The sequence below is a fragment of the Vanessa cardui genome, chromosome Z (assembly GCF_905220365.1).
Source record: "Vanessa cardui chromosome Z, ilVanCard2.1, whole genome shotgun sequence".
NCBI lineage: Eukaryota > Metazoa > Arthropoda > Insecta > Lepidoptera > Nymphalidae > Vanessa > Vanessa cardui.
This window is the reverse complement of record NC_061154.1, coordinates 10,940,721-10,968,466: the sequence shown is the minus strand read 5'-3', so window position 1 is coordinate 10,968,466 and position 27,746 is coordinate 10,940,721. Positions and strand designations below refer to the sequence as shown.

Here is a 27,746-nt window from a genome sequence, read left to right as displayed (position 1 = left end):
ACTAGGTACTTATAATTTATTATTAGTTGCAGCTCTGAATAGACATACCTACGTGCTATTTTGCTTGAAAGAATTATTACGTTCCAGGCTATGTACACGAGAGGCGATATACTAATAGAGTTATCGTTAAAATTACGTCTTTATCTAACCTTACGCTAACTCATTGCAACACTTACTATGTCCTGATTTTAAAAGTGGTTTTCATTAACAGTTAATATGGAGTGTGATGATATCCTTCAATCACCTGAGTGCAGTCTGCTGAAACATGGAAAGAGAAAAAATGTATGTACCTATGGTTTTTATACATTTGCATTTTGTTAACACGTGTTCATGATGAAATTATAATTTTCTTACGAAGGAATTTTATGGAAACTGTTATACATATTGATATAATACTCAATCTGACACGTTTTGCATTTAAAGCATGAGTACGTCATAATAACCTCAAACACTTGAGCGCCATTTTTTTCATAAAATAAGCGTAAAATATACAAGAGTATAGTTTTTTACGATAGTAATGAAATATTTTTATACTTAACGATAAGTTTTATATACTAGCAGGTTTACCATTTTTACTTTTAATACAAACTTTTTTTTACTTTGAATTATTATTTTTTTATTTAAATTCAGTGAAATATCCTAAACGTTAAGTTTCAGTAACATTTCATTTAAAAAACTGGCTAGTCACATTTTCTTGGTAGATAACTCGACTACAGCTGTACTCTGGTTCATCTGTCTGTATGTTTATTCGTGTATCTCAGAACTGCCGAGACGATTTTAATTTTCTCTTTAAAATAGAATGAAAGTCCTCGAGAATCATGGTCAGGGCCGCGAGTAAAGATAGCAACTCGCTAGAACTACGCAAACAGTAAAGAGCGTATTTTCATCCGGAAACTGTATTGTATGGTGTGAAAGTTCTTTGGGTATTTGATTAGCAGTTTGTGTGCTATTTAAACCTCCAAATGAAAACACTTTCATTCACATATAGGTACGCTATTAGGTCAACTAGTTACTAACACGTTGAACATCTAATCGTAATCATATCAATCAACATTGTCAAATTGTTTACATTAAATTACTGTATCATACTATTTCAATAGTTTAATCACAATAATCCAAAACTAAACAATCTCGTGACGTTAAGAATACCTATCTATATATGAATACATTTAAATGGTTTATAACGAAGTCGCTTCCTTTCTGCTCCTGTCTTTACTTTTTTTATGTATTATTTATTAGATAGATCGAGCATAATCCACATAGCCAAAACTATTTTAATGTAGTTTAAAAGTTTGTTAGCGTGATAAAAAATCTTGATTGGAAAAACTTATTCTTATTATGTGCCTCACCTTGAGAAACTTACACCAAAATAGTTTTTACTCAAATTGTAACATTCAAATTAAAACTTAAAAGATGTAGATAATCATTTCCAAATTATGTACAATGAAAAAAAAGTTCGTTGCATAATGCGTGGGTAACTGGCAAAATTTGACCTATATTTTATACTAAAATGACTCTTCAAAACAATATTTAAAATATTCATATTTTTCATTTGTGACCTACAAAAAAGCTAGTAAGTAAACACGAAACGAATATTTAAATGCCTTAATAAATATTTATATTATTTAAAACAAACGAATGTTACAGTTTTTTTAACATTATTTTTGTCGTCTAATAAATTACAATCTATTATATAACAGAGGAATCGGTTCCGTATACATATAATGAAGAGGCAGTCTCTTGCACGCACACATATAAACTATCAACTTCTATGTATGTAAACCTTTTTGTTTAGGAACGAAATAAAAACGCTTATAATTTATTTTTAATTCAAAAACGAAGTCTGAACGCTGATTTATAAATATATTTCATCAATTTAAATACGTTTTTTTTTCAATAGATACAGTAATCAAAGTGGAAGGTTTATGTGTATAAATCAGGTAAAATATAGAAGATAAACATTGATAACTAAACCATCAACGACAGGTTATAAATGTATAAAATCTAAATTGTAGAGCGTGAATTAAGCAACAAAAAAGTTTCTTATCATAATTCTATAACAACGCTCAGCCTAGTTATTGCAAAAACGAAAATCAACCCCTCTTCAAAGATGGCGGCAAACACAGGAAAACGAGGTTGACAATTTCAAGTAAAGCTTTTCTAAGCTTTTCCTAAGACATATCCAAAAATCTGTTTTTTAGTTTTAATCTGATTTTTGTATAAAATGACCGGACTATTGTAGTTATTCATCTTTTGACGCGTTATGAAATAATATGACCGTGATTTTTTACATCATAAATTCACTAAGCCGCCAATTAAGAATCAAGTCGCTCGAAATAGATATCAGGTTTTAATGATTTTTTTATTACTGATTGAATCGATTTTCTTAATGACGATGAAGTGCATATTGTCACCTGCATTGCTTAGACATGTTGTCTTCGTTAAAATCTACAATGTAAACTGTCTTCTGTAACGTTTTAAATATTCTGTTTACCGCGTGTACCATATATTTAAACAGAAAAAGTGACCATTAATACCACATAACTTCATTATAAGTTCAAAAACAAGCTGAGATGGATGTAGATTATAAGTTAGATACATGTAAACGGTCGAAAATTAATTGAATTAATTTGGAAAACGCATTACGTGATTTGTAAATATTTCGTAATACCATATGATGTCGCCGACTATTTCCTTTTCAAAATATAACCAACTATAATATAATTATTGTTCTTATGTCAAATTTACAAGTAATAAAAACAGGCATGATCAGTTGGGTGAAAAGTGATATCTAAACAAGTTATGTTAGTTGTCACTTTTCATTATAAATAAAATATTACGCTTGTAAAATCGAATTTTCGGGCGTGGCAAAGTTGTAATAGTTTTCGGCATTGTTCTTAATACACTGTGTTTAATGCTGTATTTATTTTCGTACAACGTTTTAAACATATTTTATAAAAAAAAAAGGTCTTTACATCTTATGCGTTACGATGAAACGATTATGTGCAATTTAAAATTAAAAAAAAAACTGATAATATGATTAAAATATCTTTTAAATAATATGTCGGTACTTAATAAAGCGAAAATAAATACATAAATATATTACACTAGATTATATATAATTACATCATATTTTAGATATGTTATGAAAAGAAGTTGATCATGTAAAGGCCTGCTTACGAGTGCGTAATTAACGATTGATCAATTAGTTATAAAATCATCACCATCTGCATCATTATATTACGATTGTTTTCACTCTTAGAAAGGTACGTGATGGCGTTACATCTGTGCCTTAACTGTTTACGTTAATATAGGATTGCCAGCCCTTTTAAATTTGAGACTTATAGGATAATTATTGATTCACATTTAAGTAAAAAATGAAGATTATTTTTTACTCGGATGTAATTGCGTCAAAACATCCAATTGGGGAAACCCCAACATTATGATGTAATAAGAACAGCGCTGGATTGCTCGATTGTAAAATCCTTGGTCAAAATATGAGTATATCTTCCGACGCTATTAAAGAAAATCATGAATCATAATACGTAAGCCATCTTTTTCAAATGACCAACTTCAATGCGGAGTGCGATTGACACGCGATAATGATTATGGTAACCTGTCAGTTAGTTGTGTTCGCGACTACTATTCGCGCGCTCGTCTGCGCAGTCGCAGACGTTACGTTAAATAATATTTCGCGCCTGACAAACCGACATTAAAATTAAACGGTGAAAGGTTTTTTATTCCTATGAAATTTATTATAAGAAATAATGGCTGAGAAAACATCCGGGGTTGGTATATAATTTTATTAACTTTCGTTTTGTATACTCCATTGTAATGTTACGGTTGTAATAGAACATTAATGCATTTTCGAATGTTTGTATACTTATTATTTTTATGCATCGCAAACACAATTATGAAAATTCGTTGATTTATTAAATTAAGTTCTTAACTTGACTTTATTTTCGTTAATTACTGCTGTTCGAAAAAGTTAAATTGAAACAAAAATTAAACTATTAAGATGATAGCCAAAATTTTCAAATACTACATACTTTAATTTATTTGCACTGGCACTTGTAACTATTATTTGATGAAAATATATCACCATATCTTATTAAAAAGAAATATATGTCAGGTACAATTGATTTTGTAAAATAATAACGATATTTTTTATTATAACTCACGTTGAAATGTCAAACAACTTAAACATTTACTTAACGAAATTTGATAAACCAAGCTCAGGCGAAAGTATTTAATTACGTCCTTGTACGAATTTAATATTGCGTATGTCATTTATCTCTTAGGTACGAATAAACATAAATATCAAGTGTTTTTTAAAAATAAGTTCGTGAAAAAACTAATTATTTGTCATACAATTGTTATAAAACATAATTGATAGCTATTAATTTGTCTATGGTACGTGCTACTTATTTTTTTGATTTTATTGGTGCATGAAAATTTTTCTAGGTCAATCACTTCAGAATTCATTGCTTTGCGAAAAGTTTAAGCATTATGCGAAATACGTAAGCTTCAATTGACATTAACATTTAACATATTATTAATAAGTAATCGAATACTGGCACACGTATTTAATAATACGAATTAATGAATATAAATTTACCTATATTTGTAATACGTATATATTCATAAAATACCATTTGGAATCCAACATATAAATATGATAAGTAAAAACAATTTATAAGGAATACCTGGATTAAGATTTTTATTAAAGCCTAATAGCTCTCGTAATTTATTCCCGATTTCTGAAGTTAAGTTATGTAATAATTATTATATTAATATATAAATATAATATACTACTAAGCAGAAAAAAATACAATATTAATATTACTAGATTTTAGTCAACAACGACATCGTAACGTTTATTTTTCTGTACCACCCTTTAATATGTATTTTATATTTAATGTACTTAATAAAATAAATTTTTCTTATTAATAAATAAATAGATAATAAAGTTATGCGAGTAGTGTGTAGTGTTCTTCTTTAATTTGACACAATATTTTTAAGGCTAAGCTTTATAAAAAAATAAATAATGTTATGTATTCCTTACGTAACGTAATTTGGTCTAGATTTGAAGTGAATGTGACAATCAGTGCGCTCTCTCTTACCGTCACTTCAGCATTCAGAAATATTAAAAGTACATTTCTTAGATAATGCTAAACAAACTCAATACCTCAACTTGGTACGTGGAAATGGATCTTCTCTAGTTTGATTATTTATAAGTACTTAAATGAATTACCAATATCGATTTTGCGAAATAGCAACACAAAATGTCTAATGACAAATTATACTGACACTGGCATAGCGCAACATCCTATGTAAAGTATATAAATGCATAACAGTGTAAGAATCGTATCTGACCACAATCTATTTTTTTCTTTACAATTGATCATATTTCAGACAGAGAGACGTAAATGATAGATAATCTTAGCAAATCACAGACAAGTAAAAAGACCAACTTATAACGAATTATAGGTAGTTCTTGTTTTATAAGATATAACTCAATATTCTACAACTCGAAACAAAAAAAATCATCAGACACAAAAAATTCGTCACTCCTAAAGATTTCTTGGTAAACGATGAAATTATAAGATACATATATTTATTTATTATTTACTTGTTTTATATTCAAAATTGCACTCAGTAACATCCACTCAGAGCAAATTATGTAAAATTATCTATCACCATACATTACTCGTTATCGAAAACAAAATAAAAACTGTTAAATTTAAGGAAATTTATTAACAGACTGAAAACACAATAATGCGATGCACTTATCGCCGCGATGCAAGTAACGGTAAGATCAAAAATCAAGTTTCCTTTTATAAAAAGTTTGGATTTGTTTATATATTCATATAATAATTTCGTAAAAAAAATATACACACTGTTTATGCAAAAAAAAACTTAAAAGTCCAACAAATATAAATCAAATACATTTATTAAATACTTTATTTGTTTTTTTTCCGATTCACGTTGAAAATACATATCCGATTACTATTGAAGTTTTATATTCATTATGTATGTAGTTTCATATCATATTTCGGCCCTGTAATTAGAATACAAACAAACAAATATTTTTTAAAATACAGCTTAAAATGCTGACGTACTCGAAGAGAAAATCCAAGCACTTTCGAAGCGAACGGTAAAATAACACATACACAAATTTGTCATATGAAAGATTTGTTTGTCTCCAAAATGACGGAAAATTCAGAGAAAGCATATCTATATACGTATTTTCCATAAATACAGGGAAGTCTTTCTATGTTTAAAAAAGGTATATTATTTTCTTAATTTTTGTTTAAATAATAATGTTACTTTATAAATACCTAATAGTTCTACATTGTTGTAGGACAAACGGTTTTTTGAAATATAAACACGTTACAGTCTTTTGAAATAAAATATAAAGTTGTGTTAAAAAATATATACGTATTTAACAAGTACGACGTCGGAATGGGCTACTTTTAAATAGATTTTATCCATATAGTAAAAACAGAACATTTTTCAAAATATTACTTTTTTTTAAATATGTGCGAATCATAGCCGGAAATCACCGACACGTTTCCAAAATCAAATTTCCTTCAAATTAAAAATCGACGAGGCTATCGACATTTGGCTCCGAGCAACAAATTACTAGGCGGCCATTGGACCTTTCGTCAATTATATTATCTTACTGTATTGTAGTTTTTTGTATTAAGGTGTTCCTCCTAGTCGATCAACCTCGATCGTCATGTTCGATGTGGTTGTTGAGGCAAATCGATCGGATTGTTTAATGTAACAAAAAATACGTATCGATCACGACCGAGTTGCTATACAAAATATACTAGACGAGAAAGTACCATACATATCAACGTTTTACGTCATAATTACATGTATCTTAGGTTTAACCATAAAAATCTCTTCTGAAACTGAGGAAACAAACAAGTTATCGTCTACTCGTATTTGTTTATATTAAATTATTTATTAAAATTTATTTAAAATAATGCAATACTATTTATTAATGAATATTTTTTAAGTGACACGTATATTTCAGTAAAGACACGAAGGTATAAATACATAAATCCTACAAAATAAAATACATTGTCAAAGATTCTATGATAAGAAGAATTATCGTACTTATATCTACATCTTTCACTCCTAAGTATTACAAAATACTCTTATATCTTTATCTTTTTGTCTTTATCTGAGATAATGACAATCACAAGCAGTCAAATACTTTGTCATGTGTCATTAAAGTTAACAAAACTTCATTCCATATCAGAAAAAAATTGAGTATCTAACTCTTTAAAAATACAGGCTTGACAGAAATGATTTATTACGATAGGATGCCTTATGAAGAGCCCTGAAATAAATTATTGTAATCACTAATTACCATTAATGTAGACGATGCTTAATTACATGACTGTATATTATACCACAACTTAGATTATAAGTTCGTACAAACGCCGTCTTTGTAGTGGAGTTGATAACAAACTGCGAACTCCGTAATATCCTAAGACGTGGTTATAGATAATTGTTATAGACATGGTGATCTTAAATTATAAAAATGAATAACTGCTTTTGTTCATTTTTTATTGGTATACGTCGTTCATCCGATTGACTTGACACTTAAGGTAAGGTTTCCGGAATAAAACCATTAATTATCAAAACATATATTGCATTTGAGTCTTATGTAAAATTATTTAAAAAACAAATAAAGAAGCATTAGATCATATTTGTCACATTATATACCTACTGTCTTTTTTAATTTAATTACAAAATATTATAGTAGAATCTTTTAAATACCTCTGCAATTGAAATCTACTAAATACGAGTACTTACAAGATTGTGTAAAGATATCATAAATGTACTACGAATAGTACCTCTTAATTGGATTAAAGTTGTAGGTAATACTGGACTTCTTAAATTATGAATAATGAATAATTATTTAGCAACATAGAATTAAATATCATGATTTGTGAGGTAATTTCCTGCCAATGTTAGCCGATACGATTAAGACTTGTACTTGGTACTTTTAAACACGATTTGACTGCGATTTTTGAGCACTAAATGTGGTCAATTCTTGTATTATTACTTCTTGTTTTATAAAAATAGTCTCGTATTACTAATCTGTAGTAGCAATTTGGTTATATAAACTCTTACCTTTAAGGGGTAACAAACGAAAACGTCTTTTGGATTAATATTCTTTATTATAATCACGTAACATTTCCATAGGAATAATAAAAACAATATAAGTATGTTTTATTACGTTCCGTATTTAATACAGTGCGTTCTACAAGGTTCACGGTCTTATAGCAATAGTCTCCTCACAGTGCGGTCGTTAAAATTGACCATCATTCATTAAGTGTGTCCGCCCTAAGTGTGCGTCTTTAGTGACGGCGCACTGAGCACGCGAATCCGCCAGCATAATCCAATTGATCGTGTGCGGACAGGTTCAAACATTTCGAGCATTTGATACGTGCGCCGCGGATTCCGCGTGACTCGTTACCGACACTCAAGAGGCGACGCGTTTACCCAATAACATTTACTGACTGTTATTGATTATTACGATTTACGTATTACAATACTTATGTAATAAATACTCCTAAACGACTATTATAATCATAGAAAACCGTACAAATACTCCTTATTAGTAACTAATTTATCATCACCATTTCACAGGTAGTACCTGCGTCCTGCATGTGTTATAGATATAGAATATAGCCCTATCGTTGCGTCGATACGTGATATACTTATTCAAAGACTATCAACGGATTTTTGTACGATTTTTATTCATGGACGGATTGATTTATGAATACGTCTCAGTTGTATAATCAATTAAGATTTTGTGTAAATTTTCTGAAAAATCATGAGAATTATTCTCGTTGTACATTATGATATAAACAATATTTTTCTATTGATACAAAGCCGGTAGCCCAAGTTAAATATAAAATACAAACAAGGAAAATGTACAATAGTCAGCCTTGTCGCTAAGACAGCGATCTTTTCCAGGCAACCTTTAAGCAAAGCGAGGAAAATTATAAAAGGAGGGGTCTAATAATTTATATAGTACCTTATCACAATTAATTTAAAAATAATTAAACATTAAATACTTTAGAGATCTTTAGAGATATAGTCTATACTAGTAGAAATCTCGTATATTGATAAGGGCATAAGTGTTTAGTTGTCCAGTAGATATATTTTTGTACACTTTGTCTTGAAATTATGGGTAGAAACATGGAAGGTGAATATGTGTCCGTTATTGAAGTATAGCATACAGGAATTTTCGAGATACTTCATAGTAAATGTATATAAATAATTTTTAGAAAAGCGTTGATAATGTGATCTGTAGTGTCGTGTTTAAACATCAGTGAGATCTTAAATTAATAATACTTACTTTTATCTTAATTATAGATTTTTAAGACTGCTGTTCAAATGACTTAATTGGGCCTTTTTGAAGAAATTATGCTTTTTAATTAAAATACTTTCAGATATTTATAATTTCACAATTCTATTTGTTTATTGTACGATACTAAGAAAACACTAATGAATCGCAACGATCGTTACCCTGTTAAAGTAATTATAATTAAATTACACGTAATTGCTCTAAATTGATTGATTGTAAAATTAAATAACTCTGTACGAAATATAGAAATGAGGGCAATCTTTTACAAGAGGTTTCCGAAAAATCCTTCGGCTCGAGGCCAAGAGTACAATGACAGCTCTTGAAATGTTGTGATAATAATCGAGTTGCTATGTTTATCTCGAGTGTTCAACATTCAAAATATCAATAAAAGTAGATAGATATGAAGTAAAAATATTGTACTTATATTTAATATTATTTTTAATACTTTTATAGTAATTCATTATACATTACTTATTCCTTTTTAAATATAATTTAATAATTAATTATCTATACATAATGAACACGATCTTTTTACTTCTTTCTTTAACTAAAATATTTTGTAATTTTGAACGATAGCGTATACGATATATATCAAGATGTACCATTCGGATTTAAAGTAATACTGCTTGGGTACTAAAGTTAATTAAGATTTTAAGGAATATAGAATATATAATAACTTTCACACGACTAAATGTTAATATTTAAATGTTATGTTTTTGATCTTAATATTAGAATTCAAATTCCTACGATCACGTTTGTCGGATGCTCTCACCAGCCTATCGATTTTTCAACAGTGCGCCACAGATGGAATGCCATATTAAAGCAAAAGCAAAGCGAATACAAAATTGAAACACAGCACATTTTTCGTATCAACAAAAAGTCGTGCCGGTTATCACTCTCATGAGGTATAAAACTTACTTTAATTACAAGTAAACGTTTTAAATGAATATGTCATTCGATAAAGAATAATATATTGTGTCAAATAATATGAGTAACAGTAAAAAAAAGTAAAGTAAACGAAAGATGTGCGTTAATGAAAGCTGCATTTTCAATATACTTATGAAACTACTGAATCGATTTTACGATAAAAACATGTTTTGGCTCAAATCTCTAAAACCGTCACATTAAAATCGGCTGTCACGATATTGAAAAATAAAACAAAGTCCATGACCAGCGTACATTGATCACAGTCTAATAAACATGATTTATCCCAACTTTCTGTTTCTAAAACGGTAGATGTCTGTCATAGAAAACGTTATGGAACCACCAAAGGTTTTTGACTAATCGGTACAATTAATAAATGTATCATACGTATAATTTTGTTTTTGTAGTTGGCTAAAAATTTTAATTCAAGGAATTTTGATGAGTTATATAAGAGGTTTTTTAATGTGTATTATGAATACAATTAACTAAAAAAAACGTTCAGAGCTATGATTTTGCATATTTTTAATATTATTTCATACATTCATAAAACGCAAAAAATATTTTAATAGTCTGTTCTAGAAGTAAGTAGTAATTTGGTTTATAAATTTTAACTATGTATTCTATTTCTTGGTATGTACGTAAAATTTCCACTGAACAGTCGCTGCATACTATACAGATTTTTATCTGAGAATTAGATTAAAATATTTACCATAATTTTATATACATAAACATACATATATTTTAACATTTGAAAATGCTACTAGTATTGAATTAAGTGTTGAATTTAAAGTGAATATTTTATACAGCAACATTAAAATAATGCAACACCAACGCGGCTGTCATGCATAGCAAGCTGTATGTCTAACAGTGATCGCTCATTGCTGTGATTACCTTCATAGAATCTCATTTTGTACGAAACAGTTCGCCTTGACATACCTAGTCGGTCGAGACAGTGAAAACGACTTGATCGAATGGAACGTCATGAATGTTTTCCTTCTAACAGACGAAGCAGATCTGCATGCAGACTTGCCGAGGTTACAAGTTAGATTTTTGTTTTAGATTCATTGTAACAAAACGTATGTATGTACATGTGACGCTATCACAAGTGGTACAATAAATAACTCATTTATTAACATAAGATTTAAAAACATTAAATGCTTAAATATATACAAATATGAACTAAAACTAGTTACTGTATAAATTAGATCTTATTAAAAAACTGGTAAATACAAATAGTGATTACTGTTTACTACTTTACACATTATTTTATTGAAATAAACAAGTGTTCATTTTAATAAAAATGTCGTTATTTTACGCATTAGGAGTAATAAAAACATAAACATAATTTTAATGAAGTATGAATGTTGATAAGTAACTAAGTAAATATATTTCTTCTCAAATACTTAGATGTCGACATGATTCATATTTTATTTAAAAATTAATGGTACATATAATTTAAATTTGGTTTAATATTTTTGTTCTTCAAAACAGATGTAATAAAAACTACCCGCATATTATTTACCGAATAAGATTTTATAAAATATTCGTAATTAAAATTGACGCTAATAAATAACAAAACACAATAAAAATAAGATAATAAAAGAAAAAATAATACAGCTGAATAATTTTTGCATCATTAGCTTTATTACGAATGTTAAAAGGGTAAATATTTCGACATAGAAATAAAAATGCTAATTTACAAACGTATCAGCGCCAAGTTTGCACATTCAAGATGATAATATGACGAAACTGTCATTCAATTATTTAGAAATTGTAAGATTTTGGTAAAAGAACCATTTAAGGATAAGTTGTGCAATGGTCGATGTATCTGGGTCGAACATACAAAAACAACGTATTGCCACACTTACTATAAAAAAGTAGATATCGTATCATTAGCTATCGCTTTTTTCCGATGAGTTCAGTATTTAATTTTCCTTTTTTAGTTTCATATAAATACCATGTATAGCGATATTTAAAACGTCACAATACATAATAATGCTTTAATGATTTTCTGAAGTTAACAGAATGTCTTATTGTATATAAATATAATACGCATTCAATTTTCTGCGTAATTAATAGCGATAAGTGATATTACTTTAAGCTGTACTAATTCAGTTCAAGATATATTAAATGTTTTACCGCGTTGATTATTTAAATATTATCAAATCAACTTGAACATGAATTATGTATGAGGACCTCCTTCGAGTTGTTGTTGTTGATGTTATGTAATGTTTTTGGTAATATATGGTTACAACACATATATTTTAGCAATACCATGCTATTTTATAAGAAGATAAGGTTTTTGCATAAACATATTTGAACGTGAAGTATATTATGCTTAGGATTACTTTGTCTTTTTCCAAGTCACGTAGAACATGCTATTTACTAGATATCGGGGCATGACATTACATAATGTAATGCCAAATGATGATGCATTTTGTGATCTTCTTTTGTTTATATATATGTAGAAAAATACATATAATTTTCAGCTTGTATCTTCTTATTTTATTCAACCATAGTCGACGTGGAGTCGTGGACAGAATTTACGGACTTAACGCTTTCGGAGATAACGCTGCAATATACAAAGAATAATCATCGCCCAAAAAGAGTCCGTACCGATACTTTACTCTTGTAGTAGTCCGTTGCCATAAAATATGTATCTCACATAACATAGATAAATAGTAATAAGGCAATAACTTAGTGACAAGATATTTAAGTCGGAAATAAAGCAAACATTTTTAATCTGTGTTCAGATTTAATACAATATTAAGGAACGCCAAGACACGGCAATCAATGGCAGATGTATTAAATGACGTGTGACGTAACCGAAGATTCAAAGAATCCAGACCGAATTCGGTCACGTGAATCGATTAAAATCTTTCAATCGATCTCTATTGTGACCGAATTGTGTTGCGATTCAGACTTTTTTATTTAATCCTATTCCATACACGTTAATTTAAATCGCTTCTGATACCCACACTGTATGTTGATAAAAAAAATTATTAGTAAATTTTCTCACACTTACAAATAAACTTTAATGATATTTTAGTGAAATAGTACATTTCAATAAAATAAAAAAATAATTAAATAATATTTCGTATACCTATGTATTTTTTTAACATTTTACTAAAGTGCAACGCTTATTTTAGTGCTTAGATATAAATGGTCGCACATGCCAAGGCCCTACTTTTTTGAGGCCCTTTTTGAGGAGAGTGCATCTGTGTTTGCACACTATTACTTGTATGCTCTTCTCTCTTGAGATGGGCAGTCATGACCGAAGTCGGTCAGTGGGTCATCATCAACTTCAGAATAATTTTTAATTTTTATAATAAACTTGTCATTGGACACAAAACAAGTAGGTAGGTAATGATAAATTTATTTCGCAATGAACAAAATTGGTATGGTCTAAATCGAGATGATTAATCACAGTGAGATAAAAATAACTTATATCGAATACATGGCACATGGGACATATACTATGATCCAGTTCGAAGCGGTTAAAGACGTCGCTTGCATTAGTTAAGGAATTTGAGGCTTGGCCTATATATAACTCAATCATTGAAGTACTTACTTTAAATTGAACGTTATTATTTTGTCGTTAACGGCGGCTCCACAATTTTAAGGGTTCCTTAGCCGATTACGGAACTCGTTAAATTACGGTTCTACGTTATCCTTCTGTCACATACTGTTTTATATTAAAATAACACTTGCGAACAAATTAATTACCGGTAAAAGTAAACATGTAACATATTTACTTATTTTGGACGCTTGGAACATTGATATTGGAAGAATGTGACCGATAAAAGACAACTAGGAGTGAAATTTGTAGGCAAGTCTTCCTCAAGACAATGTAAATGGAATAATTTTTAATCTGAATTTTATAACAAGCAGCTAGCAAAACACGCGATTTTCAAATAACACCAAACACTTTTTCCGAGAGGTTGTAATTATTGCTAAACCAACGTAATATTTCATATGTCATTACATGTGACTTCTGTAAGGCTCATTCATTTCTTTTTTATTTATTTATTTTATTGCACACGTAGACGGAATGATAAATGGTGGGCCTGATGTTAAGTGGTTATGTTCTCGTAACCATTTGTGTGGTAATTTTAACCATTCCTTATATAGCCAAAACACAACCAACCTTGGGAACTGATGTGTCACGTGCCTTGTACACGGGCTCAATCATCCTTTAGATCAGGACATAATACTTAGTATTGGTCCTTGGCGGTAGAATATGTTATGAGTGGATGGTACTTTCCCAGACGGGCTAACACAAAGCCCTGTGAATTTTAAAAATGTCTTTGTAGTCTCCACCGATGCGTTGTCCGTGCGTAGTGTAAGTTTTATTTTGTTCGTTTTTTTTATATCCTAGTAATCAAAGTTTTAAGATTGTAGCTTATTTTGTTGCGTATATTACGATTTTAATTATCAAGTTTTTTTTTTAAATAATTGTTAATTGTATTCATTCATTATCTGAAAACTATTCAAAAAAGCAATGAGAATTGGGTTTTATAGGAGGGTGATACTACTTTTGTATCATCCTCATGTAAACATTTGGGATTTGGCCGAAAATGATTGCTATTTGGTTGAACGCCAAATAAAAATGCCCGAATAGGTTGAGTACCGAATAGGGACCTGAACGATTTATTTTATTGTTTTTAAATATATTATTTTATCTCTGAATTAGCTTAAATCGCTATGTAAATAATTGTTTTACTGGTGACTTCATCTCCATTGTCATAATGACTAATCATTGATACCCTTGATTGTTTGTTTGACTTGTTAGATTAAAATAAACTCATCTTGCTAAATACAACGATAAATCATAATGCGACGCGTTACGTATTGTTAGAAGTAAAATACTATTTTTATTATTTTTATGTCTGAACATATATTTGAAAATATACATATGTTGTTACTTACATAAAATTTGGTTGGTATAGTTGAATATTTTTTTTTTGTAAAATTTCATACTTCTATAATAGACATCGCTAAGCTTAGGTCGTAAAGAAAATGTAGGTATACTATTTATTTATTAAACCTATTTTAAAGTTTTAATTTTAGGTGAACATGTGAAGGTTTTTTTTATTAACCGTTTTATGTTTTAATAATAATAAGCGTTATAAATATCGATATAAAAAGTTAGGGGCATTTTAAAATTGTATACAACTTAACATTTACAGGTGCTTTATAAGTAATAACCTATTACTACAGCTGAAGAAGAATAGGTAATATATAATAAGAGGATAATAAATTGATATCTTACATTGACACACACTTGCATCGAACAGATAAAACTTAGCTTTTTAAAACGAACGGACGATCCGTTCTGTTTGCATCAACAAAATTGTTCAAAAATCTGGTAAAACAACTTGCAATTTAAATGCAACCAGTTTTTTTGTAGCCACAGCACTGTTATAAAAACGAAGAACCTTTCCGTGACATATAACTTATATATGTGTTCCCTGCGATTTTGCCAAATTAAAATCACGTAATTTATTTAGCTAACTAGCTTTTTGTCCTTTTGTCCATACTAAATGGACAACAAGGATTTTGTGGTTAGTTATATCTTTCTTGATATATATTTTATTGTAGCTCCCACTTTATTAAAATACCGTGTTACTGACAGCCAATAAACCTAAGGTAACCTAAACGATCGAGACTGATTATAATACCATTAAATAAATACATATGATTATAAAACAAAACAACCTGTAATTTTGTCCATATTTCCCTTAAGAATGGCTTAATATTTTTACACAAATTTACTCATTTTAATAAAATTCTTCGAAATTTAAAGTACATAATACAAAATATATCTATAATAGGCAAATAAATTAATGTATGTACTTTTTTCAATAGGCTTAATTACTTTGCTTAGATAATCAATTATGGTCTTATGGATTGCTTAATACGACTAAATTGATCAGAAGCATCGTATTAAGAGTTTCGACATCGCAGAGATATGGCAGATGTCATACGAGCAGTCTTAATTTCTCCTATATGTGTCAATTTATAATTAAAATTCTATGGATGAATTGATTAAAGAACTCGAACATGCGGCCGTGGGTAAAACGCAATGGAAAACTATATGTTATTTGAGAGCTTGAAGGGTTGATATCATAAGGCATAAGACATACTGTCGGTATACATATACGTAGTCGGTCATTAACACCCATTGTTGGTTCAAGTGTATGAAAAATATCGTTACAAGATACTAGGTTTATCCCTCAATATTGTAAATATAAAAGACATTTATTTGTTGACCAGACATTTAGTCCCCTGACAGCTAGAGTACACTTTTAATGGAACATTGGTATAATGTACATATATTGTACAGAGTTTGTGAAATCTAAACTTTTTAAAAGTAAATGTTGATCTTAATTTAAAAAAAAACCGACCAGTGCAAATCGGACTCACGTACGAAATCATCATAATATGTAGCCTATGCGTAAATCTGATGTATAACCCACATCGCTGTAAAATTTCATCCAAAGCCGTTAAGTAGTTTTTTCATTAAAGAGTTTCATGGTCATAAGAGATTATTGAATTTTATTGATGCAACATATAATAAGGTTACAAATGTTCTTATTTAAAATATTTAATTTATTACATAAATTAAAAACGCTTTAAAATATATATGGAAATTGTTACGTTGTGTGTTTATACGTTTTTTTTTTCAGAAACTTCCCTATCCCAAGGCTGTGGGGTTCATCGTTACAAATGAGTTTTGCGAGCGATTTTCTTACTATGGAATGCGAAGTAAGCAACTTTGTAATATAATTTTAAAAAGTATCGACATCAGAAATAATTATTTTTATTATAAATTCAAATTTAAAGTCTAAAATTATTCATATTTTAAATAGACTAATTCTAAAATTGATAAAAGAACTACTACTACCAACTAACTAGACTTTCCAAAACTTATTGTCATTTATAAGAAAAGATTAATTTTATGCCTATTTAAGCTGTGTTCCAGAGAGTTATAATTGTTCATAAATATGATCGAAGTTAATGGGAATGTTTTGCGAATTTAAAAGTAAGAAGTCTTATAAGATTTGTTCGTGGTTGTTATCGGTATAAATAACTTTCTTACAAAGGTAGTACGTGTTAGTAGACAATTAAATTGTTATCGTCTACACAAAAGCGTTGACAATGTTTGCTAAGCCATTCATCTACCATCTATATTGTAGACTGTATAAATACCTATATTTGTATTAAATTAAAAAATAATACTGAACAGGCTCTTAACAATACGCGATATAAAATATAATTAATATCACTATTATTTTTATTACGATATATAATTTATTGAGAACCTAAGCAACAAATTTTCATTCAGTAAAAGTAATATAATACTAAAAATAAACAGACGCATAATCTACATTATATAATGTTAAGTGAACAAACAACGAAAGAGGTTGGTACTTATTACGTTAAATTAAAGAAATAAACAAATATTGTTTTATTAAGAAGACAAAAAAGTGTTCTTTAAGACATGCTGTCTGTTTATACACATACGTAGTCGGTCAGTCACGTACGTTATTAGTTCAAGTGCAAATGAAATATCGTTACAAGATACTAGGTTAATTTATTCATTATCAAAGACATATTTTTAACTAGAAGACCCTCGCGTCTTCAATCGCATTTTAGCTTGTTGGTTGTCATGTGTTACACAAAAAAAAAATAGCCTATGTTCTTTCTTAGTGTTCAAATTTGTTTCATAACAAATTTCATCAAATTCTGTTCAGTGGTTTGGTCCTGAAAGAGCGACAAACAGACAGACATACAGACAAATTTACTTTCACATTTATTATATTAATATAGATTTGAGATAATGCGATCATTGTCGGGGATAGACAATATTACATAACATTTAATATAATAAGATAATTAAAATTCTTTGCTTTGAAATTTTTTTCATTTTAATCGGAACACACAGTAAGTATAACAACAAAGGTGATACTTAAACAATTTACAAGTATCTTTAAGAATACAATGAAATACATAATCATTCACTAAGACACATGCCACTCATTAAATAAACTACGTCTCATGCACTTCGTCCATAATCAAAGAAAATTGAAACGATGACGTTAACTCATTCTAATATTAATCTAAATACGTCCTTCTAATATTAATCTATAATTATTTGTTAATGAATCTTTAATCAAATTTCGAATTCGAATCCAATCAATCCCATTATGGTGGGGGTCATTGCCTGTTGCTTATCTTCTTTTTAAATAATTAAGATGAAATAAGTATGAAATATAGTTATTGATTCTAGTCTGTTTAAAAACTTATGACCCAAGGTTTATAAGACGATTGAACGAACTATGAACGCAATTTTACAGTAGTGACTAATTGACACTTTCCGGGTTTTTAAGATAACTATATGAAGCATACACAAAAACATTTTTTTTGTCATAGAACGACTGTACTCGGTAATCGTTGAGATAATATAACCACACACACATACATAAAAAACACACACAAAGACGTATTAAAATTACAGTGACGATGGTAAAACATGACTATTGCATTTTTAATTGACTACCATTTAATTTTACATCTTAATATTATAAATTTAAAATAAAGTAACTGCATTGTGATTCCGAAAAAATCAACTCGTATCTCACTCGTGAAATTTTGACAGCCCATATGTGTACGTCGATAGCTCATTTCGATACGTGTATCATTAAAAGTAATATTATATATTCATATTCTGACATTTCGTGCTCGTGTTCTACGGTAAGTATCGAGTTTATTCTTATAGAATAGCTCTGATGCTTATTAAAATACCACGTGAAATTGGTACAAACGAATGTGTTTATACGTTTGTTCTACACGTGGAGTAATAATATACCTACTCGTATACTCGTATGTTACCTGATAACTGCCTTGCCATCTATTTGTATTCTCAAATTCGAAATAGAATACAAAGCATTACTTTATCATTTTTTTGTCCTTGCACTTAACCTCATTGCGACGACTAGATCTTTTTAATCTGTGTTAAATAAAAACGAATATTCGAAATGAGGTCAAAGTGTACTCTTTCAAAAAATTACCAAATAAACTAACAATATATTATTTTTGCAGCAATTTTGTCCCTATACCTGCGTGACAAACTCGGATATGGAGATGACAGCGCTACGGTCATATACCATGTATTTACGATGTTTGCGTACTTTTTTCCTCTCATCGGTGCCATGATTGCTGACGGCTGGTTGGGAAGATTCAGGTAAGACATTAACTATGCTTTGAGGATTTCAATTTGTACTTATAGAGGCTATGTACGAATTGAGATCAAGATTAGCAACTGTACAAAACATGATCACGGTAAATACAGTCTTGTATAAACAAGCTAGCAAAGAGCAGCCTCTATTAAACAGCCTCTACTATTCTAGTGGTCAGAGATAATTAGGCAGGTTTTATGTTTATCTTCAATATAATATTTAATAGTTTAACTTGAAAACTTATTACGATGATATCGAATTGAGAAAGAAACTAGGTATGTCATTATTTTTGCTATTATCAGTTTTAAATATTTATGTGTATGTATAAATGTCGTTTATCTTGAATATGTTAATAGCCAGTTACAGTGTTGGTACAAGGCCCTGTTAAATTGCCAACAAACTTGTAATAACTAGGTTCATGTTTGACATTCTAAATATACCAATATCTTAATAACGAAATTCGATTATCTGTGAATTCATTTACAGAAATTAAATAACACGTCTGGCGTCTTCACCTGTAATACAAGTATTATTTTTTTTTAGGACAATATTATATCTATCTTTGGTATACGCGACGGGGAGCGTCCTTATATCAGTTGCAGCGATGCCGCCAGTAAATTTGCCGCAATTGTGAGTTATCCAGCACTGAAATTCGATCTATTTTAAATGGGAAAGAATAATTATAATACAAAAATTTAATCCTTTTAGGGAATTCACAATTGTAGCTCTTTTACTAATAGCCTTTGGCACGGGTGGTATCAAGCCTTGTGTATCGGCCTTCGGCGGAGATCAATTCAAACTGCCGGAACAAGAGAGATACTTGGGATATTTCTTCTCGCTATTCTACTTCTCTATCAATGCGGGAAGTTTGATATCCACCTTCCTCACACCGATACTAAGAGCAGATGTACACTGCTTCGGTGATAACGACTGTTATTCGTTGGCGTTCGGTGTTCCCGGTATTCTCATGATCATTTCTATAAGTAAGTGTATATATTTTAAGAATAATAATAAACATGTCATTATAAGTAATATAATAAACTTCACACACAACAACAACAACAGCCTATAAATTCCCACTGCTGGGCTTAAGGCCTCCTCTCCCTTGGAGAAGGTTTGGAACATATTCCACCACGCTGTTCCAATGCGGGTTGGTAGAATACACATGTGGCAGAATTTCTATGAAATTTTGGCACATGCAGGTTTCCTCACGCTGTTTTCTTTCACCGCCGAGTACGAGATGAATTATAAAGACAAATTAAGCACATGAATCAGCAGTGCTTGCCTGTGTTTGAACCAGCAATCATCGGTTAAGATGCACGCGTTCTAACCACTGGGCCATCTCAACTCTTGATATCTCATAATAAACTTAATATAACATTAATTATAAAATTGTAGGATTATATATAAAGAGACAGTATATTACGACGAGTAAATTGCGACAAGCGATAGAAAACAGCTAAGAAATCCTCTAAATATAATATAAGGCCTAATTCAAAGTTTTATTCTGAAAGACGTCTGTTTATCGTTTATAAACATTGAATCGCAACGATTTCATTGACACCATAAGGAAAAATTTGCTTTGGCAGCCTCTACAAAAATATGATTTATTGGTAAAATGCCAAATAAAACTCATATATGATTATCATTCAAGAGTATTCAATATATAGATTTATTTCATAATATTATTACAAAAAAAATGTTTTATATTTGTCTAATATTATATTATGTAGTTTGTATCTGTAGTATGCTCCGTTGATCACACTTTGTTTTAATTTTTGGGCTATTGTTTCGTTTAGAACGTTTGTGCCTGATTAGCAGTTTTCATAAGATCACTAAAGAAATATTAACCATCGTAAGGTATACAGTTATAATGAGTCTATTTTAATATTTTACATATATCTAATTAAAATTTATATTGTACAGGCGAAATTTTAATTAGAAGTAGTAAACTTAAGTTTGGAGTAGGATTAGCCAAGATTTTCACGTGTACCTAATACTTATAGAATAGGTACTTATTTAAAGCTTTATTATCCTTATCTTATGCTGTACAATTAGAAGAAGACGATTTATTCGAAACCAAAAACATGTTTCTTATTGAATTCATTCTTTATCAAAAATGCATGTTATAAAATAATGTTACGTTTGACCTATACATATTAATAAAATTTTTCAGTATTTTTCGTGGCCGGTAAAAGATTGTACATCATGAAAACTCCTACCGGAAACGTGTTTGCGAAGGTCTCGTCCTGCATCGGGGTAATAATTTGGAAAATTTTGTATTCTATATAAAATATATAAAACCTCTTTTATATACAATTAATCGTGCTAGATTCAATGACTCATGTCTTTATATTACTTATTTTTTATCTAAACATATCATAAGTAAATATTTATTTGTTAATTTTGCATGCAGATTTGTGTATCATTATAACGTTGTTGCTCTAGCATGCCGTGATAAAGTCCTACAAGAGCAAAGAGAAGCGGGAACACTGGCTGGACCACGCCGACGACAAATATGAATCAAGCCTCATCGAAGATATCAAATCACTTCTCCGAGTACTTGTGTTGTTTATTCCACTACCAGTATTTTGGGCTCTATTTGATCAACAAGTAAGCTGAAAAATTTTTATACAACGAAACAAAAGTATTAGATACGAGTTTATAATAATTGCATTAAAATAATCATGTCTTTTGTTATGTTTAAATCAATATGTACTTTTACATATTCCAATCTCATTGGTTACCCCAATGTCAGAGATAATAAGTGGCGCTGTCAGTAACATTCTTCTGCTGTTGTTACCATTAACCGCGCTCGACGTGAATATTCATTTTACAAAAACATCGAAAACAATTAAGCGCTTTATGAGACATATGTCAACGTTTCATACCGTATTAAACGTTTTGATTATCGAATTATGACATTAATTAACTTTCACCGAAATTAAGTACGATAATACGTTTGAATAATTAACTTTATTTTAATGAAGCGTAGCGAAGCAGCGTATGAAACTATAAGCTATAATTTGTGCAATATAAATAGTCGTAATATAGTACCGAACCTTTTATCTTTATGGCACTACGTGTTTAGGTCGGCGAATGTTACAAACAATCTGCATTTGACACTCTCAAAATTACTCTCAAATATTTACAGTCCACGGGGTGCTTTATCCATACAACCATATATATATACATACCACATCTAGTTTTAAAATGTGAACACATTATCATACCGTTTTAATTCGTATTCAGAATAATTTTATATCACATATCATGTTATCTTAATGAATAGACAGTGCTCGCAGCATTTAAAAAACTTTTGGAGTTGTCAACGTACACATATTCTATTAGAAGTACAAGTAGGTACAACATAGGTATTATGTCAGATTCGATACATTAAATCATAATTAAAATTTTTGCGGCTAATTGCAATCAAATTGTTATTGACACATGTGTAAAAAAAAAAGTTAGTCATGAAAGTAAAAATATTTTTGACTTTAGAATTTTTAAAAACTTTTTGTGTAATTTAGGGTTCGAGGTGGACTTTCCAAGCTGATAGAATGGAACAGGATATAGCCGGATGGACTTTGAAGGCTGATCAAATGCAAGTACTTAATCCTCTGCTGATCTTAATCTTCATCCCGCTTTTCGAAGTAGTAAGTATACTCTTTCATTGATCAACTAAACTTAATGTAATATTTAAACTTCAACACTGAATAATATTATTTAATAATTATTTGTTAATAATACAAATTGAGAAAAAAGATAAACATGTTTGTTAATTTTTAGGCAATATATCCCTTTTTAACGTGGTGTAAATTAGTGAGAAAACCATTACACAAGATGATTTGGGGAGGTGTTCTAGCTGCTTGTGCTTTCATTATATCTGGTGTTGTCGAGCTCAATCTACTGGTGAGTAAACGTTTATTTGTTTATGAAGTTCAATTATTGTGCACAGCTAAATTTCCACGCACAATTTATTATTTTTTCTAGCCTACTTATGGTACGCCGGTCTCAGAGGGTTTCGCACAACTAAGAGTATACAACGGATATAACTGTGAATTCGCATTAAACGTGACTGATGGCAATACATCGTACAATACTTCAATTGGACCTTTAGGATTGTATGAAAAATTAGACTTTGAAGCCGAAGGAATTATTCAACTTCCCTACACTCTCCGAGGAATGCCCTACAGTGAATGTGAAAATATATCATACAGTGAAACATTTTCTTTGAAGGAGAAAACGGCCAATTCCTTCTTTATAACTGATGAACTATACAACTTCACTGATAACAATAACAAAGCCATAGATGGTGTGAGTATAAGGTAAGGCATGAAATAAATTATTTAAAAAAAAAGAATTCATAACTATAATCAATATTAATAGGAATAAACTAACAGAATAATCTTACAGTTCATCTTTAAATGATTTGCATTTGTCTGATGCATAGTATTTGTCAAAAAGTTCATTCCAAAATTTATACATTTTTTGTTCCGGCTTAGAATCTGTTAGTCTGTTCACTTTTCCAAAGAGAAAAACATTATCGTCTTTCAACGACATCGGCAGCCACGTGTAATTAGAAAAACTGTTTAAAGGCGTTGGATCCCCTGTTTTTGCGAAATTTGCCCACATTTTAGAAATCTGTTTTATAAATTCTCTATTTCTATCAAAGCTGTCATTCTTCAGTTTGACATATGATTCCCACTGTGGGTCACACTTTAGGATGTAACAAATCTCATCTCCTTGCGCTGAACCTTTTATTTTAATGTTCGCTCCTGATAACGCAGTTGCCTTGGCGAGATTAAATTTTCCAACATAGTTGAATTTATAAACGTAAATCTTACTCCCGAAGTTTAATCTTGATTTTATAAATTTATATATCGGATATTTGTGGAGGTCGGACGAAAATTTTAAAAAGTCTTCAATAGAGTTTTCTGAAATGCCACGCCTGAAGTATTGATTTTTTATTGCGTTAGAAATTTCTCTGTACATTTTTGTCGAGTATTCGTACTTGCAACCAGTTGAAAATGGAACCATGTACTTAAAAAACGATTTAAATGATTTTAAATAATATGGATTTTGTATGAATGGTATCAATTCTGTCATACTTTCCTGACTCGTAAATCCAATAAGAATTGGGATTTTTAAATCTATATTTTCAATAGTTTTGTATAGTTCATTAGCATTATTAATTAGTAATGCTCTATTCGATTCTTTCTCTTTTGTAGGCAAAAAGGGAATAAGAGGCCTTTGATAATTTATTAATTCATTACTGCTATATATTCTTCTATAAGCTTGAATCATATTATTCGTTGGAACAGATTTTAAATTCTTAAACCCACCTTTCTTTATTTCTTTTTCTAATCGACTTCTTTCTAAAACCTGATTATTTTTGTATAAAGAAGGAGAGAATATTGAACCACTTTGTAAAATCATTTTAGAAAATAAGTTCCTGTATTTCGTTGTCAGCAATAACGACAGAAATGTACTCGCAGACCCACTTCCCATTACCGTTATATTCTTACTATTGCCACCGAATTGTTCAACATTTCTCTTGATCCATTTAAGTCCTATAACAATATCTTTAAGCCCCATGTTCGCATTAGAATCCGTTTCATTAATTTTCAAAAATCCGAATGCACCAATTCTGTGCGTTAAAGTAATGACCAATACGTCGTTTTCAATTAAGAAATCTGGTCCATGTAGGTGACTGAAACTAGAGGTGAATGCGTACCCATGGATCCAAACGATGACTGCCTTTAAAGGTTCCTTTTTATGTTTAGGTAAATTTGGTGTGTAAATATTCAGACGTAAACAATTCTCAAATCCGTACTGGCCTTTTGTATGTACGATGTGAGGTTGTGCACATGCTCCGCGATATTCTGTCGATGCGTCTAATGGTTTTGTCCATTTCTTAACTGGTTTTGGATCAACAAATCTTAATTTTCCAACTGGAGCTTGAGCGTAAGGCACACCATAGAACGCATAATAAAACTTTTCACCAAAAACAGTTATTTCCCTATTTCCTATTAAAGTGCCTTGCTTAACCTTTACTTTTATATTGAAAGTTCTTATTTCTATTAATAAAATTAAAAAAAAGAAACCCGTCAGCATTTTAATTAATTATAGTTTTAATTGAAAATCTTATCGCTTAGTAAATATAATGAAAAGCGATGTAAACATTTTTTGTTTATGAAATGCATCGCTCAAGCAGGAAATTTATCGCCGCAAGATTAATTGGAACACAAATTATTCTTTACAGATTTTTGTCAAACGTTAATTCACCCGTAACTATTAACGTTCAAAATAATAAGAAGAATAGAACATCATTACTTATAAATAGTGAAGACAGAACACAAAAATCGATAGAGAAAGGAACTTACGACGTTAGTGTAGATGGAGTTTCGGTGTTGCCAGACTTCAAATTTAAAGCAGGAGCTGTATACACGATTATTGTATATGAAGCACGAAATGGGTCTTATGTGAGTATTAAAGTTATAGAAAAAAGATATTCAATAAAAATTATATTGAATACATAATAAAATTTGCGTTATTAACAAAAAAAGTATCATTTTTTTAACTCTCTTAACTCTCTTTTATATTCAGGCAATATTAGTAGCTACTAAAACGCTTAAAGATAGATCATAACGCCCTCCTGACAGAATAATGACTATCATGATCATTTCCAAAACTGTGTTAATACATAATACATACTATATAAATAATATCTCCAGCTAGTCTTCGAGTGTGGGTTTAGATACACAAAATATACATATTTTATAAATAGCTTTAATGTCCACTTATATGCTAAAACATTGTTTTTGGACGAGTAACATACTTTTCTTAAAATACATATCAATTAAAATTATAAAATTTCATAGATTTGTCAGCTTGATTAGGTATATCGAACTCTTAATATTTAATATTACATAATAACTATAATATAAGGCTCAATGTTTATATTCCTATCTGAATCTTATAAGAAAATAAAAACAAAAGTAATTTAATTTAATTATTATTCACAGATGGCTGAAGCGGTATTGATCACTCCTCCGAATAGCGTACACATACTGTGGCTAGTTCCGCAGTACGTGGTTATGACGATGGGCGAGGTAATGTTCTCCGTGACCGGACTCCAGTTCTCCTTCACTCAAGCTCCAGCTAGTATGAAGTCCGTGCTACAGTCAGTCTGGCTACTTACGGTTGCCTTCGGTAATCTTATTGTAGTCCTCATCGTTGAAGGGAACTTTTTAAACGCACAGGTAAACATCTAAAACATTTAGTAATTTAATAAATTGAATGTATTGATTTTAATGATTATTTCCATATACATCTATTGTTTATTTTTCAGTGGAAGGAATTTTTCCTATTTGCGGGTCTCATGTTGCTTGATATGTTAATATTTATGACAATGGCATTCAAATACAAATACGTGGAATTGAAGTCAAGTACTGAAGACTTAGCCGTCGAAGAAATCAGACTACCCGACAAAACGATCAAAGAAAACTAGATGTAATATATTGTTAAATAAAAATTGTTTTAATTATGTAACTTATTAATATAATAAAATGAACAAACCATGTTTTTAAATAGATAAATTTACATTAAGATTCAATTATTTAATTCTAGAAGATTTGTTTTAATTTGTTTTTATTTTTATTTTAATAACATCAACTACGTACCTACACTTACCTACCTATAAATTACAAATTGTGAAGCTCAATCTGACTAAGAATGGAAAAATAAATTACTGGAAACTCGTAAGATTGATATGAGCGGCTCTTATGACCTAATTTAAACGACGACAAATAAACGGAACTCTAATTAAAAATACATTCAATTCAGACAAATTGGATTCTCGGACTTGTCAATGACATTTATAAACACGGAAGGGTTATAACTATTGCTTAAAGTAATTAATCTGTTTTAATTTCACATTTTCTCATATTTATGGGACTAGATAGGGTATGCGTGTTCACTTGCCGAATACATTTATAACATTAGACATTTAAATCAGTACATTCAGTTGCTTTGTATGATATCAGTTGCTCATAATACATTGTAGTATTATCTAAATATTCAAAATTATATTTATTAATTGTCTTTCTGGTATCATATCCACGTTAGCAGACCGTAAAATATTCTCCCAATGTTATGCCAAAAAGAGGTAACGCTTTCAA

General features: G+C 29.8%; 1 protein-coding gene across 2 annotated transcripts; it reads left to right on the top strand.

Annotated features, from left to right (window-relative positions):
* The first annotated feature begins 116 nt into the window (after positions 1 to 116).
* On the top strand, positions 117 to 27,156 carry LOC124543114 (peptide transporter family 1-like). Of its 2 annotated transcripts, none has more exons than XM_047121171.1 (13): positions 117 to 282; positions 17,011 to 17,089; positions 19,427 to 19,568; positions 20,107 to 20,193; positions 20,272 to 20,546; positions 21,740 to 21,822; positions 22,012 to 22,176; positions 23,094 to 23,219; positions 23,353 to 23,475; positions 23,557 to 23,891; positions 25,829 to 26,048; positions 26,592 to 26,828; positions 26,918 to 27,156. In XM_047121171.1, the coding sequence occupies exons 1-13, from the start codon at positions 217 to 219 to the stop codon at positions 27,074 to 27,076; spliced, it is 2,097 nt and encodes a 698-aa protein (XP_046977127.1). In that variant the 5' UTR covers positions 117 to 216; the 3' UTR covers positions 27,077 to 27,156. The 2 variants fall into 2 exon arrangements, with proteins under 2 accessions (XP_046977127.1, XP_046977128.1); XM_047121172.1 differs by lacking the exon at positions 117 to 282 and adding an exon at positions 3,615 to 3,788.
* The last annotated feature ends 590 nt before the right edge of the window (positions 27,157 to 27,746 follow it).